The 16,177-nt window shown below is 45.6% G+C and overlaps 1 protein-coding gene across 4 annotated transcripts; it reads right to left on the reverse strand.

Annotated features, from left to right (window-relative positions):
• Positions 1-590: 590 nt before the first annotated feature.
• PLEKHB2 (pleckstrin homology domain containing B2) lies at positions 591-14,490 on the reverse strand. Of its 4 annotated transcripts, none has more exons than XM_083868993.1 (8): positions 14,427-14,490; positions 11,129-11,176; positions 10,357-10,509; positions 9,528-9,630; positions 8,593-8,632; positions 6,310-6,399; positions 5,044-5,134; positions 591-3,036 (listed from the first exon to the last, which is right to left on the reverse strand). In XM_083868993.1, the coding sequence occupies exons 2-8, from the start codon at positions 11,163-11,165 to the stop codon at positions 2,900-2,902; spliced, it is 651 nt and encodes a 216-aa protein (XP_083725119.1). In that variant the 5' UTR covers positions 11,166-11,176; positions 14,427-14,490; the 3' UTR covers positions 591-2,899. The 4 variants fall into 4 exon arrangements, with proteins under 4 accessions (XP_083725119.1, XP_083725116.1, XP_083725117.1 ...); XM_083868990.1 differs by having other exon boundaries at positions 5,044-5,158; XM_083868991.1 differs by lacking the exon at positions 14,427-14,490 and adding an exon at positions 14,346-14,418 and having other exon boundaries at positions 5,044-5,158.
• Positions 14,491-16,177: the final 1,687 nt, after the last annotated feature.

Consider the following 16,177-nt stretch of genomic DNA (forward strand, 5'->3'; position numbering starts at 1 on the left):
CTGGCATGGCAGTCCCTCCAGGCCCCAAATGCCATCTCCTTCAGCTCACTGCAGCATCCACACCAACTGCAGATGCACGAAGTGCAGAGCTGGGTAGAGAAGGGCTGTTGATTCACCACTGTGTATCCAGTCAGACATTACTGTGGATGTGACCAAAGCTCTGCTCTGTTCCTGAGCAACAGGAGACACAGGCATGTCTTCAGGAAGCAAGTCTGAGCTTCAACAACCAGGGACTTCAGGTGGCAATCCCCACACTGCTGCTTTGAGCACCAGGATGCTGCCACTTCTGTCTCTGCAGTGAGATCAGAGGTTACAAGCCCCTGCAGGGAGAGAACTGTGCTCTTGATTTCCTGCTCTAGCAGTTTTTGCACTTGCTTTCTGGCTTCTAAATGACTGTGCTTCTGAGATAGAAAATACTTCATGATTTCTGTATAAAAGCAGCCTATTGTTTTCAAGCTGAAACTAGAATCTTTGGCTTCAATTTGTGGTGTGTTTTTCCGTTGAAAAGTGTAAGGTTATCTTCTTAATGGAGAGTTACTTCAATCTGAACTTTTAAAAAGATAATTTCTTTTGAATTTCAACCCAGGAAATTGTTTTGCAATCAACAATCTTTATTTCATATACTTGAAGAAAACAGAGATCTAGACAGAGGTATCTCCTGAAAACACAAAAGACGTTCCCTGCTGTGACTAACAGTTCTTCTGAGAGAAAAGCCCAAGCCAAACCAAAAAACCCAGCTGATTTCACTTTCCCAATCATTATGAAATTCAAAAAAATCATATGATGCCCAATTGTTTTATACTCCCCTACTCCTTACAAGTTAAGAATCACAGAGGAAGAAGAGGAGATGGAGGCATTCTGCAGAACTCACTATTGCAAAGCACAAACCAGACACCTGTAATCAAATTCACCTCCTAAAGGGCTTTTTAAAAGGGTGGGTGTGTTTGTTCCCTTACATTCCGTCCCTTTCTGACCTCAAGGCTACCTGGTCTCTAAGACAGCTTCAGTAGTGTACTGCAATTTCTTTTGGTTTGGACTAGCAATAGGAAACTCTCACTTTAGTCCTCTTTTGCACTTCCAGAATATCCTTTCAGTACATCTGACTGGCAGAACACGTGCAGCTTGTGTTAAACTGTGAAAGGACACACTTGCACATTGGTGCACAGCTCAGAGCCAGCCTCCAGAAAGCAGTTTACCTTCCCTGCATCAGGCCACTCTTAGTAAAGCAGCCACAATGACATCTGTCTGTTTACTTCCAGTGATTCCACTTGGTTGAGTTAGTCCTAAGGCTCTTGAAAGCCTAGTGCTTCCCCTGGCTGCTCCCAAACTCTTGTCCAGGACCTCTATTGCTTAAATAAGCAGGATAGAGCCAAGAGAGTTTTAGGATTAAATGGAGAAGACTGGGACTTCAGCTAAATTTATATGGGTGCAAGTTCTCATCTATTTTCATCTTTCCTGACATGAGACCCTGTGAACCATAAGGAAATTAACCTTCTTCTAAATGGAAGCATAAGTAAGACTTAACATTAAAACAGTACGCGAATACAGGAAGCTAAAAGTGGAAGTATAAAAATAAGTCCTCTTACTGTAAGAACTCAACTTAGGCACCCTGCCTCATTTACCTGAACAAGAAAGCCCATGCATTTCTTCAGAGCCTTCTTTCCCTGCCAAGCACAGCTCAGCATGGATTAGAACAAGCCATGTAACACACAAAACAGCTGCACTCCAGGGGACAGTCCACAGCACACTGTGTACAGAAACCACCCATCCAAGCAAAGCCAGACAGGTTCCTTGGAGTGTTTTTCTCAAGTCATGGAGGGAACGGGAGACCTGCTGAATGTGAGGGGGAAATGTGCATACAACAAACCCAGGCTCAGCTGTGCTCAGAATTAGTTGCAAATAAGGAACCTGGTTCAGGAAACCTTGGTGGCTAAGAGGCAGGGGTCCTATCCTAGCCCTGGCAGGGCAGCTGATTTCATAAGGTCTACTTGTGCTGCTTGTCTCTCCCCTCCTGACTGCTCCTGCCTGCAGAGGGGCTGCTCAGGTTTCTTCTCCTCCTGCAGCCTCTGCAGAGCCACAGCAGTAACAAACAGAGACACTGAACAATGGCTGGTTCCCAACAACACAACTGGGGCAGTGACTGAGCCTCCTGTTCAGCAGACACCTGCAAAGCTAAAGATGTGGTTCTTCCATCTGACCAGAGAACAGTCATCTGGGATAAAGAGGGAGCTGGAACAACCACTGCTCTTCCTTGCCACAGGTCATTCACATTTCTGGGAGAATAAAAGAATAGAGGAGTGCTGCCACTTCTCAGTGGTTTGCTCATACATACTCAGAGACAACTTTGCCTGGATGGTGTGAGAGGCAGGTAGAGGGCTCCACCTAAGAAAACACACTACCATCTGCAGTCAAGTCTGAAAACAAAAAACCCTCAAGCATGGCAGACTGTCTAATGCCAAGGAATCTCTGCTGAGCTCTACGTTTTTCCAGGGAATGTTTAAAAGCCAGTAGTATGTGTATACTAATGCAGGACTCCTGTTAACCTCTTATTTGAACTATATCTTAGACCACTCTCCCCGAAAAAATAATTTTTCCTATGGTGTGTCCATTAACAGTCTGTTCATAAAGCAGGTGACTGCTACATGACACTGGTGCTCATATTGATCCTTGTAATTCTGAACATCAGACCACAGTTCAAGAGCAGCACCTGCCATCTCCAACCACTTAACTAAATGGTGCCTTTGACCTCTCATTAAGACAGTTAAGAATCAGTTATTAAGATGTCAACTAGTGAAAAATAACTATTGCATTTTTCAAAGTTTAACAGTAAACAACATTGCCAATATATTATTGCACACAATAAAGGGGTTTGGAACTACAGAGATAAGGGCAGGGTAATCTAGAAGACCCAAAATAATGATCCCAGAGCCATTCCAGTTGCTGCTCCAGCCAGCATCCCCAGTGCAAGATCTCCATCGCTGTCCCGGTAACGCTCCCGAATGATGACGTGGTTTGCAGGGGGCTGCCCATAAGGTCCTGGGAGAGAAGAGGTTGTGGGGAGGAGGCAAAAGAAATGTGTGTCTTAATACCATACACTGCAATTTCAAAACAGACCATTCTTTCATGTTTTTCCTTCAAATGAGTACTAATATTTTGGCAGCTGCACAGGTAGAATACATTTCTGCTTTGGATTCAGCCTCCACATTAATTAAATCCAAGGGCAAAACAATGCTTCTAGCCTTGTAACAATGTAATATTTGTGAGGAAAACTCATCACAAATGTAAATGTGAACACTCTCTTCTGCAAAGAACCTATGAATTACTTGTATTCACTTTGTGGATTTAATGTAAAAAATGGGTCTAAAAAATTATTCAGCCTTGAAGTTAAGGCAAATAGTTTAGTTCTTCCCCCTTACCCCCTCCCCATGAAAAAAATCTTTGGCAGGTTTCAAGTCAGTTATTTGTCTGAAACTGTGCATCAGTTATTTACATTTACTGCCTACTGCAATTCAGCCTTTACATCCTGGACTGATCTGTGGGGTGGTGACAGCTGCTACATTTCCGTTCAGATGAAAATTGGCCAGTAGTAAGAAATTAATCTTAGACTCAAGAAGCCACTGACTCACCCTTGCTCTGTAACAGACTTGTATAAGCTTCACCTGTCATGTTTTCTGATTTAGCTCCTAGCTGCAAAGCAACCATAACAGTACTGGTTTCCCTTCCAGGAAGATTTAATATTCTTGAAAATCCCACAATGTTGTTTTGTATCAGATTCTTAAGTGATCCAACTAAATCCAACTAGAAAAGGCTTTCACTGACTCTCAAGAATGCATGACTCTTCCCCCTGAGAAGCATTATGTCACTGCAGAGGAGCAATGGAGCTGGAAGTACAGGGGTTAAGTGAGATGCTGTGGTGAATCTGATCCCCAAGGTTTAGTTGCAGTGACTCTGGTGAAGGAAAACATTGAGCTTTGGTAACTATGCCCAACCAGTAACCAGTATCTTGACACATTGGACTTGCAGACTGGTCAGGAGAGTTACTGCTGCATTGTTATAATACAGGTTTGGCTTTTTCCAAGGCCTGCTGGAAGTTTTCAAGAACAGTTCTTGGGTTTCTAAAAAGCTACTGCTTTTCAGAAGCAACAGAACACACATTTCTCTGTGTTTGAATATCTATCATCTCTATCTTAGGACTTCAGTAACTTAGATGAAGAAAACTTTAAAAGCTTTCAAGGCTGATGCACCTCCCTTGTAACAAAACGTGGAAAAGACAAGTGAAATAACCTGAAAAATGTCAAATGAAAAACAAAATCTTCCTGAAAACTGAAATGAAAATTTCTCAGTAGAGATTCTTGTTTGCAGAGTCAGATCATAAACAATTAGTTTTCTCATTTTTATGACTGGTACAACTCTAAAGCCTCAGTTCTGTAGGACTGGGGCTCTATGCAAAACTAACCCTAAATTAAGGTGACTATGATTAAAAGCACACTCTACAATTTCACTCTTTGCTTCCTGTTTTTGAGATTGAAAGCCATACAAACCTGAACAGAACAACAGAAGATTTCCTGTGGCTGAAATGCTGCCTTACAGCAATTCCAGCACATGGCGAAGGAACCAGCTACAACCTTGTTGTGGGAGTGGATTTACCTTTGCATTTAAATAATTAAAGTAGGTATAAGAGCAGCAGATGTATGAAAAGCTCCATCAATGCCCAATATGGAGTACTGAATCACAAAATCACATCTTCTGGCTCTTGTACCTTTCCTTCAAAAACATGCTGTAGTTAGAGTTCTGTATGCTTCAAAAGGAGTGTATAAAGCAATGTAACTATGCTGAGATCACAGTGGAAATCATCCCTTAATACCAATTTCACTGCACTCCCTTTGTTGGAAAGGGTGAGTGGACTTGGTTCCAGTCACAGATCAGGTTTCTTTCTTCGTGTGGAGGAGTGGTGGCTGGTAAAAGATGGTGATTAACAGAGCTAAATCCAGAAGGATTGACTCAAACAGCCTCTGTGGGAAAGTGGAGGATGTGGCTGATTACCTGGGTATGGATACTGATAGGGAACAGCATAAGCTTGTCCATTGGAGGCATAGAAGATCTGAGGGCCCGGCGGGGGATACGGCCCATTGTACTGATCGTAGCCATAGCCATAAACCTGGGAAATCAAAAATATCTGTTACACAAGGATACTTTGCTATGGATCCAGTTAAGTACACTAGTCAATTTGATTTTGTTTCTAATGCAGTTAAAGTTTCACTAAAATATCCAGGCTGTCCTGCTATAGCCAATCTACTCTCTGGAATGGATTCAGAACAGCTACTTGGAAAAATAAGCACTCCTAAGCAGCATTTGCTCTCTTCATTTCCTGGATAGGCAACGGCAGAGGCAGGGCCTGGATCATCAGGCAGAGGCACAGCAGCCCTGTCAGCTTCTCCTCTCTGCCCTCATGCCAACAACAGCTCTGTGAGGAGCTCAGAAGTGCCAGGACGGCAGCAGCCAATCCCAAAAAGCTCCAACCAACCCTCCAAGAGGGTACACTGCAAGCAAATGTCAATTAAAGACAAATGCTCTAGAGCTGTATGTTTTAGAAGTAATTTTTTTTTTTCTCCAAAAAAGGAGGTTGCACAGAGGAAGCTCCCAGCATCACAACTCGTTCTTAACAAGAGGGAGAGGCTGGAGCAGATAGTGCAACAAGCAATAATCCTTCAACCTATCCCCTCACATATTACTGCACATCACTAAGAACATCCAGAAATCCCCAACATATCCTGGTTTGGTCTCAAAGCTGCTCCTTCCCTGCAAAAGAACTGTGTGTCCAGAACTAGAGTTATTCTGTTGCTGTGACATCTTGGTACAACAAAATCCTTATGTGGAAGATTTTAAAAACGGTTCTTGGGTGGAAGTGGCAGCTCCAGTCACTGCACCTATTTCTAAAACTTCTGATCTTACACCTTTCCAGTGCTTGCACAACATGAAAGTGTAGCTACACCTCCTTATGTTAGAAGCTGCACAATGAATATATTTGAAGATCAGCCAAATAAATTCTGCCCTGTCTCTCAGAAGCTTTATTTTCCAAGTTTTATTTTCCAAGGAGCAGCCACACCTTTATACACCTCTGAACCAAATGTGCCTCATCCCTTTCAAAGGAAAACCATCTCAAATAAGAGCAGCAATAGATTGATAGTGCCTTGATAGTGCCTCTCTGCTGTTGTAAAAGCTTGAAAACTGGGTATGAGAGTACAGTGCAGCGTGAAGGAGGCTCCTGCTGCCTCTTTCATGTTAATGCTTCCTGACTGCAACTCTTACCTCAGGGGATGGTGTGGCATAAGCTGTGTAGGGAGGAGGGGCCGAGGAAATGGCTGTCTCATCATACATCACATCAGATCCCAAGTAGCCCTAAACACCATGGAGAGAGAGCAGTTATCACCTGTTCCTACAGACAGACAGAGCAGTCTAAGGATTAGAACTTAATGACCCCAAAGAAAAAGTAACCTTTAGCCACACTGCATGTTAAGAAAGCAGGGAGTACCATGTAAAGGCTGCAAAAAGAAAGTACCTGGAGAGTTGACCTGGAGGAATACAAATTCCTGATCAAACACAGAAAGGAGCTATAAATTTTTTTCCCTGTGTGTGTGCCACAGACATGCATATGTGTACATGCAAGCACACTGGCTCCTTCCACCATTGCAGAGCCTCAGACTTAGAAATTACCCTCCTGTTCATTTTCTGTCTTCAGATAAAGAAACTGTCACAACTAAGCTGGCTGCTTCCTGGCACCCTAGAGTGGTGTCACCAAGTTCTGCAGAAGCAGGCAAAGGAAACAAATGCAGTAGCCAAAAGCAATACCTGAGGCAAAGGTGAGTCCATTTAGATTTAGTTCTCAAAGACAATTAAGATTTCTTATGCTACCCTTGTATTCTTGCCCCTAATATCCAAAATCTACAGCGATGCTCTTATTCCCTTTTCCAAGGCAAAAACCAGCTCCCATTCTTTAATTCAACATTTTAATAAATCAACAGCAAATGTTGTATTATCTATTGGACTGATGAAATCATGGCATTTGAGGACATAATATGGTTATCACCCAAACCAAACTCATGGTGAAGATTCTAAGGATTGCTTGAAACACTATTAAAATACTATATGAAGTGGTATTTCCATCACCTGAGAAATCTGCTCACACCTTAGCAGTAAATGTGTTCTGCCCTGCCACAGGGATCTCTGTACAAGCAATGCACCAGCCTGCCAACAGTGTAAATGATACAGTTCTCAAAGCTAAGGTGATCACCCTGTTCCAGTCAAGTTAGGAGGCATTGCTGGATGCTTGGAATTTTTGAAAAGCGTGTCACACATCTACAGACTCAAACCCACTTACCCAGTTAGTCCAAGTCCTCGTTGGACACCTTTAATAGCTTTGGGAAATGTTAATTTATGTATCTACTTGTGTAGAGGGCTACCTGCTCTATGAGTAGCAGGGGTCTGCCTTGGCTGACCAAGGTCAGCACTGCCACATTCTGAGCCACCTATCAAGGCTGGCAGCAGTGCCAGAGGCATGAAAACAGCAGTTCCCATCTCCTGAAATGAGTCACCATCTCACACACATGTGAGACAAAGCCCCCAAAACTAGAGCAGACAGACCATGAGCGTTGTGTCCTCTGCATGAGGACAAATCCTTCACTTCTCATTACAGCCACAGGCAGTGTAGCAGGGCTGCAGTCAGAGGCAGTCCTGTCTGGGGTGGTTTTGCCATGACAAGTGTTTGCTTTGGGTATCTACAAATCTGAGTTATATCATCTGACAGATGTACAGTGGCAATGTTAATGTGACCCATCAGAAACTGAGATAAGCTTCTAGAAAGCACAGCATTTCCCCTGAAACAGAAACTCCTCAGGTTGGTTCAGCCTAGTCATCCAAGGAAAGCTAGTGCTGCAGAGTACTCTGGAAGGCGGTCTAAAGGAGAAACAAATTAGCAATACCCACAAGCCGACAGATGTGGCTTCACAAAGATACAGTTTCCAGAAGACTCACAAAGAGGTTTCTATGATTCCTGATTGTCCCCACAGCCAGCATGGCAATGCAGAGGTAATACACTCCTCCTCAGCATGCCTGCACTCCCCTCCAAGCATCTCACTCTTCCCCATGTCTCTGCCAAGAAGCATCCCACAGTGGGATGGATCTACACTAACAAACAGCTGCTGTGTAGTAAGCTTCCTTTAGCACTGCACCCACCTAGAAGGCAACAAACACTGGGAGTGAAAAGTTCATTTCTGCTGGTTGCAGAAGATTTGCTTGTTGCCCACAGCCTCAGAGCCCACAGACCAGCTTTCCAAATATTCACTTCCACGCAGAGAAATCATTCCTTAAAATTAGTATTTTCCACACAGCATGTATTTGCTTGGATTTGGCAGCAAGAGATCCAGAGAATCATTCTTCTCCCCACCCATAAAAGCTTTCCTATCATGCTCATGACCCTGTTTTTCTCTAGCAGAGAAGGATGGAACATGATTTCAGAACTAAACTGCTGGACCACACAAAACACTGATGTGCTGCTTCTCTATCAGGATAATAAACTCTAGGTAGGACACTCACTGTGTTTGTTCTGGCGTCCTGGAGAGCAATTTTCCATGCCCTGCAAAAAATACCCCATTGTTTAGTGGAACACTGATAAAAATTAATGCCATTTTTTTTCTTTCAGATCAATGAAACAAACAAGATTAGCAACTAGAGGTACTGCAGGAGCAGAGTTTAAGATACTGCATGTGTCAAAGCCTAATGAGACACTCCAATGAATGCTCAAAAGTGTTACACCAAGACTGAGAAATAATTACTTTCTTTCCACAGCTGAGAAAGAACGAGGAGGAACAAGAGGAGGAATGGATGCCATTCTGGAGGTCCTTGCTGCAAACACAACAGGTAGGAAATATGCAGTCATGCTTAGATGAGGTAATAGGAAGAGCTGCACCCCATCAGAACAGCTCCTCTGTGCTGATTAGAGCAGGGGCCTGGCTGCTACTGCAGCTCCCAGGAGGTGGGAACACCTCACCCAGCTCCTCCCCTGCTCCGTGGCTAGAGAATGCTCCATGGACCACACTTCTTGGCAAACTGTGATCACAGAACTTATCTAACTCTCCACAGCTCAGCTGAGAGCTCACAATAATGGAATATTCCTCCTGTTGCTGCTGGATGTCCTTGGACTAATGCCACATCATGTGCTCTTGAAGAATGGCAAAAGTTTTCAAAAATATGTTTAGTAAGCCTTGCATTAATCATACTAATCAGATTCTTCTACTCCTCCTCACTCTTCAGTGTTTTCAGTGACTTAACTTGCAGTTAGTTTGCATGAGCTAGACAGCTTCTAGGAAAGCTACTGGGTTTTTTGTCACTGAAAACCTGCTTTTATTTGCTTGAAAACTTTCTTAAAACATATCCCTGAAAGTTAGAAGGGAGGAAAATAACTAGGGAGAGCAATAAAGAGGGATAAAAGAGGGAGGAGCAGCAAAAGCATTATTCTCTGACTGTCTTACAGGCAGTCATCTGCACTCTCTGCACAGAGGTTGACTGTCTTCCCATCGCGGCAAACAATCTGCAGTAAACAGTCTCTCTGCTTCCCCTCTGGAGGCTGGAAATCTGAGTGAGAAAAACAGAGATGAGTTATGAAGTATGAACAGCATTACATGACCACATGTACAAGAAGGGAGTTTATGCAACTCTGGACAAAATAAACTAGGGCCAGTTGTAGCTGCCTTTCATGGCATCAGAACAAGTCCCAGAAGAAAATAACCTGTTGTTACCCTTGAGAGTGTCCTGAAAGTCTGCAGCTGTGAACACCTTTCCTACAAAATGCAAGTGTCCCACAGCACAACCAACCCACACTTAGCAATAGCACTGTCCAGCACTTGTGTCCTCCCCTTATGTCAGCACCAAGTGGAGCACTAACAAATGCTTGAAGTGACCTTAGTAAAAACATCTGCTGAGGTTTCCCTTTTCCAGGCCTGCCTCTCCAACCAGCCAGCGCTGTGGTTACAGAAGGAATGCTCTGTGTCAGACACACAGTCCTGCTGGGAACATCCCATCCTCCTGCATGCGTGGTAAACTGTCACTCACTGAGTTTTAACAGAAGTATCAAACCCTAACCTATCACACGGTGATACCATACCCTGGGTATCTCCAAAGCAATTTAGGAGTTGGTTGTGTTGAGATGTTTTTTGGAAGGCGGGGGTATTCAAGAACAGTGGAGCTGCACATGTTTTGGACACGTTTACATCTGTGGTAGTGCTGTATGTGGCATGCTGGGCAGGCACTGAAGGTGTAAAGAATCTCTGGATACACAAATCCTGAATATTTCATTATTACCTCGACATTCATTCCCCACTCTGAGGTTGATGCAGTGGATTCGCATGTGGATTTTATCCTCTAGATCGTGGCGACTTTGATCATCATAGAATATTAAGCGGCCATCAGACCACAGATCAAACCAGTTCTTCTTCCAACGCCGTAAAATCGTACCTTAAAAATCAGACCGGCATTTTGGAGGGCACAGACTGGGAAATATTTCTGTACTAAAGTTAATAAAAAATAAACCAAGAAATCCTTCACAGTTGCCCCACACAACAGTCCAAAGTGCCAAGCAAAATCCTGTATTACAACATCCCCACTTGGGAACATTAGAGAATTAGAGGGTACCATATTTTATCGAGGATTCAAAGCAAAACTGGTTTTATTTCAAGTGCATGACCTGACACTTGAGTTCTGACTTGCTGCAGCAACAAGCAGAGGGCATGATTAATTGAAAGACACTAAGTGGAGGTGTCAGGTAAAGTTTTCAAGTCCCCACTTATACAGCACTAATTACAGAGCAGCATGTGAAGCTGAATGCCAGTCAGACATCTCAGATATGTTTATATCCTGTTTCTCACCGGAGTACCCAAAGGTCACATGGGAATGCTGTCATGACACGTCATTATGTGACGTGTCCTAAGAGTAAAAAGACAAAAAGTCAACAAAAACAACCCACAGAACCAGAGGCTTGTTTTAAGAAAATCTGGGCATTGCTAAGCTGCTCTGATGTTTTCTGAAGAGATTCCAGTGAACAGGGAGAGAAGGAGAAGAAAGACCCATGACTTACTTTGCCGGAGCAGCCATCCGCTCTTCACAAACGCCATTGTTCCTTAATCTGGGGGGCAGAAGAGGAGGGGGAGAGGGGAGAAAAGCAGTTTTCAGTATTTCAGAATAATATATTAGAAAGGGGCATCTCAGTGCCGTCTATTAGAGCTGCATGTACCCAGCTCACGTTGCAGACACAGCAGATCTCAGCTGAAGATACTCAGTAAGCACAACTGGTGGTGTAGGATGTAACAAATGTGCCAGTGCTGTGACCCAGAGGGACTGTCACGGACCACCTGGATGTTTAACTGGCAAACAAAAGCTTTCAGAAAAAGCTTAGAAAATGGGGAAGAGACTGGAATGACTGCTTCCTGACTCACCACCAGTTCCCTTCAAAGTTGTTCTCTCTGCTTACGTGTACTTCCTGTGTTCTGCACTCTCAAGTTACCAAGCACCCTCAATTCTACCTGCCTCTCCTTTTTTTTTTTTGTCTGTACTTCCTCTTCTGTGTTTTTCATTCACTGGCTCAAAGTCCAATCAAAACAAAAGCTGGAACAGTTTAATCTTAAACAGGAAGGAGAAAGCTGTTCTTATGACTTATATTTCTTTCAAATCATCACTAGCTCACTCCAAGAAGAATTAAAGTAAGTAAAAGATAAGCCCATAAAGTAAGATTTTCAGTTCTCCTCAGCTTTTAAATGAAGCTTGAAATAGCACAGCAAGCACTCTGTGTTAAATTCAAGTTATCAAACGTGACATTAAGTGCTCGGCCACTGCATTCTGGTTTATGAGCATGCTGAAAAAAGAGATCAAGCATGGGATATATTGGAAAATGAGGTTTTATTTTATAGGGTAATGGTGTTCTGATTATTGTTTTAAAAGAGATTATAAAAACTCAACTATCCAGGTGCAATTGAACTAGAAAAGCAAGAACAGAAGCATTTTAAGCTTCCCCTGAGAGGGTTGCTTTTTAGAAATTATTTGTGGGGCCTGTAGGCCAATGTGAGAGACAGATTCTGAAACCCAACAAATAACATTCTACCAGTAGCAGCATAAAGGGGGACATGAGGGGGTGAAAGGTGGCAGAGCAGATTTGATAGACAGAGGAACTCCTCCCAGACAAATCTCAGCAGAATGTGTTTAAAGCTGAAGAGAAGGGAGAAAAAGAAGAGTTTTGTAATCTTCTAGTAAAATATAAAGCTAGTAAGCATCCATCTGCTTCCTGATCTAATGGATACTACTTGTAGCTGTATCCTCTTCAGAGTACTGGGCAAATACTGTAACACTCAAGATTATAACCCTCAGGATTTCATATTTAAGGAATGCCACATCCTGCACAGGCTTGGATATGATGGTGAGAACCACCTGCAGGTAAAGTCTGAACTCCAGGATAAACCTCTTATTCTTGACGTTTGTACCAGCCTGCTGGGAAAAGAAAGACTCTGCTGAGAGCAGAAAGTCAGTGTCTGACTGAAAGTGAGTGTCAGACTCCTGTCCTGCTTTAATCATGGTCACCTGGTCCTGCTTTGGGCTCTGAGAATGCTCTTGACACCCATGTACAGACAGAGCTCCAGAAACAGGGGACAATTAATTCTTCCCAAGTAACAAAGCAGTACAAAGGACCTGAGCCTCATTCTGCCACCACCCCAGTACAGGCTGCTGTTCCCTTGATTCTCCTTCACAAGGAAACAGTCTACTTGCTCTTCATTTTCACAGGAATGGGTGTCTCTAATGGTGTTTCCATGTCTTCCAGTCTGCCCAATAAACTGAAATCACTATTTCTGGAGGTTGTTTCACAGTCTGTAAGCCAAAAAAGAATTTGCACAAACTTCAGTTCTGCTGCAAGTAGACTAGGCCATGGAATGTTGTTGCTACCTTTTAACCTACTGTTACACAATTGCATAATTAGATTTAATTCAGACACAAAAAGGGGAAGAACCAAAGAAGAAAACCTCTCTCTTGACAAATTGAGTTCTGCCTGTGATTACCGAACAACTCACAAAGTCTCATATTCAGAATGTCTCAGAGGTGTCTAAAGCTACAAGAGCAATCGGGGCTCCAGCAGCTGTACAGCACCTTACATTGTAACCTCAGGGGCAACAACTACCCTCACCCAACTCAGAGTTTAAGTGCCCAAAACCTCACCTCTGGAGAGAGAGCAAGGAATCACGCAGAACGATTTGTCAGCACTTGGAGTAGGAGGTGCAAAAACAATTAGATATTCTTCCCTGTCCTTTTTAAGCACAAGGGCTCATTTGAAGTCCTTCAGTATTCACAGTCCACCCACATGATGTTTAAAAGCGTATTTGCGGAGCTAGAAGGTGGCCTAGCAAGATCAGCTGCATCTGAATAGTATTTGCTTGTTAAACTAGCCCGGTGCCACTAACATGAAAAAATGGGACTTTACCAAAGATAAATTAATTTATAACGAATATGAATAAAAGTGTTTTGGTGACTGAAATCTAAAAACAGCAGCCCTCTGAATTGGAGTTTCCAGAAGATCTAGCAATGGAGTGGGACTATTCCTTTCTGCCCCCCGGAACAGCAGTTTTCTGCATGGAATATAATGTGGAATATCCAACAGTCTCTTCCAGTCCCTTTCTTGGAAAAACACACTTTCAAACCAATCAGGTGTTTCTCCCTGCAGCTTGTAATCACTAGAGCAATTCTGATTACTGCAGCTGAGCGAAGAGAGGACCCGACCCTGCGGTCCGTGTAGATGGGGAGGGTTGGGACAGCAGTCCCAGCTGCGGAGCCGAGCCCGCGGCGAGCAGCAGCGCCCGCAGACACCCCACAGTGACTTTACTCTCGGCACTTCGGGAGAGTTCAGGAAGCGGCGCGTTCAAACGTAACCCCGCCCGCCCCCTCCCGCTGTGAACAGCGCAAGTTTTCTATTTCTGGAGCTCGCTGGCTCCGGCCCAGCTGCGCAGGCCCTTCCCTGGCTGTGCTCTCCGAGCAGCGCCGGGCGCTGCCGGGGCCGCGGTTCCGTGCAGCCCTGCCCGTGGCCGGTGCTGGCGGGGCGGTGCTCGCTCCCACCGGGGCAGCCCCACCGCGGCCCCGGGCCCGCCGCGCTCTGCCCGCCCCGGGCACGGCTGAGGCTCCGCTCCGTCCCCGCCAGCGGCGGCCTGGCCTGGCCTGGCCTGGCCCGAGCTGCCCCAGAGCCGCCTCTCGCCCTCCCCGCCGCCGACAGCCGGGCCCCGGCACCGCCCCCGCCCCGGCCAGGTCCGCGCCCCGCTGACCTTGGTGGGCCGCCCCCCGGAGCCGGGCCCCCTTCGGCCCCTTCCCCGCCGGCCCTACCCCGCCCCTACCCCCGGCCGTACCTGCCTCTCCCCGCGGCCGCCGCCGGCCCCGCTCCGCCCGCGGGCAGCCCAGCCCCGTCCTGACGTCACCCGCGCCGCGCGGCCCGGAGCCGCTCACGGGAGCTGCCGCCGCCGCCGGGGGCCCGCGGGGAGCGCGCCCGGCCCGGCCCGGCAAAGGCTCCGCTGGGCAAACGGGGCTGGGAGCGCGACCAGCCCGGCCCGGCAAAGGCTCCGCCGGGCACGGCGGGCGGGGGGAGCCTGCTAAGCCCGGCAGTGATTCGGCTCCGCGGGGCACGGCGGGCGGCGGGCCGGTGACCCCGTTCCCGTTAATGCCCGTCCCCGCCGCGACAGGCGCTTTCCCGGCGCTCTAAATCCACCACCTCCTGCCCGGGCCAGCGCCTGGCACAGTGTCGGCCTCACGGCACTTAAGGCAATCAGGCTTCTTCTTTTCTTCGACAGTTTCTGGTCTCACGCCACGGAACCGCACCAGGGAGGAGCGGGCGGTTTGTCCCGGCGGTCACGCAGGTGTTGGGGCCGGGAGGGGCCGGCGGGCCGTGCCCTGTTACCCAAGGCGGGCGGGAGGCGCTGGCTCGGCAGCTCTGAGCTCTCCGGGGGTCGGTGCTGCCCGCACGGCGCCCGCGGGCACTGCCCTGTGCCACCGGTTCACTGGCGCCAGCATCCCAACTGTGCTTCCATTTCTAACGCAAAATCTATGAGATAGCCACCCTCGTAAATAGAGGTATCAATATGAATATTACATCTCTTATGGACATGTAATATTTTCCTTGATTGATGGAATTTCCTATCAGAACTTGAACTAGGCTCGTTCTGGCAGCCTAGGAGGGAATACCACTATTATAACAACTGTAAGTAATAAGAAAAAAAAAATATAATTAATTCGTTTGCTTCAGTCGATCTTTTTAACTAGATAGTTAAACTTTTTGACTAGATAGTACAGAAATAATATTCATCATAATTACAATTTGACTTAATCTGTCAACAAGCTCCTCAACTTCCTCTTACCCATCTATTATCTGTTCTTGAGCACAACAGCAGTTCTAAAACTAGAAATTCCATAGAAAGCCTGTGACCATGTACTTCAAGGCTGTAGTGTACCTTTGCTTTCATGTATCTCTGAAGGACCAGAAAAGTGGCGTAGGCAGAACAGGAGGGATAAAAAGAGATCATCTATCTGTGAACAGAACAAGTTTCAGAAACCACCAGTAAATTAGATTTGTGTAGGTCAAATTCTGTTTATGTGGGAGTCCTTTCTGTGAGGCTAAAACCATCACCTTTCATTGCTGAAAAAGTATTTTCAGAAGTGGAGGTATTGGATTGGTGGTGGAAGGCAAGACAACCTTTACACCGGGGGAGGGAGCAGTTTTCTTCTGGAATGACAAATATTCCTCTCGAGGGTTTGGGAATGCAGCAGATCCTACCCTGGGTGAACAGTCACTAGGGGACAGCTGCCTTTTTGGTACAAGTTCAAAGCATTGGCTCTCTGGGTTCATATAAAACTTTCGTTTTCATATTAGCTTTAAAATCATTTTAAACTTCATCAGACAGCTGTCAGGTGTTTCCTGAACGAATTATCTCCATGGGCACAGAGCATCAGGAGTGTTTTGCAGCTGTCTGGGACCATGTCCTGTACTGTGCCCACCGTGGAAAGGCAGCCAGGGCTGTGAGCCCAGCCACAGGAAGAGCCACACAAATCCCATCTGAGGTGCAGGAAAGATCAGATCTTCAGACTACCAGAAGGTGAAACATATGCT

Source organism: Zosterops lateralis, assembly GCF_965231275.1.
Source record: "Zosterops lateralis genome assembly, chromosome: 10".
NCBI classification, from domain to species: Eukaryota; Metazoa; Chordata; class Aves; order Passeriformes; family Zosteropidae; genus Zosterops; species Zosterops lateralis.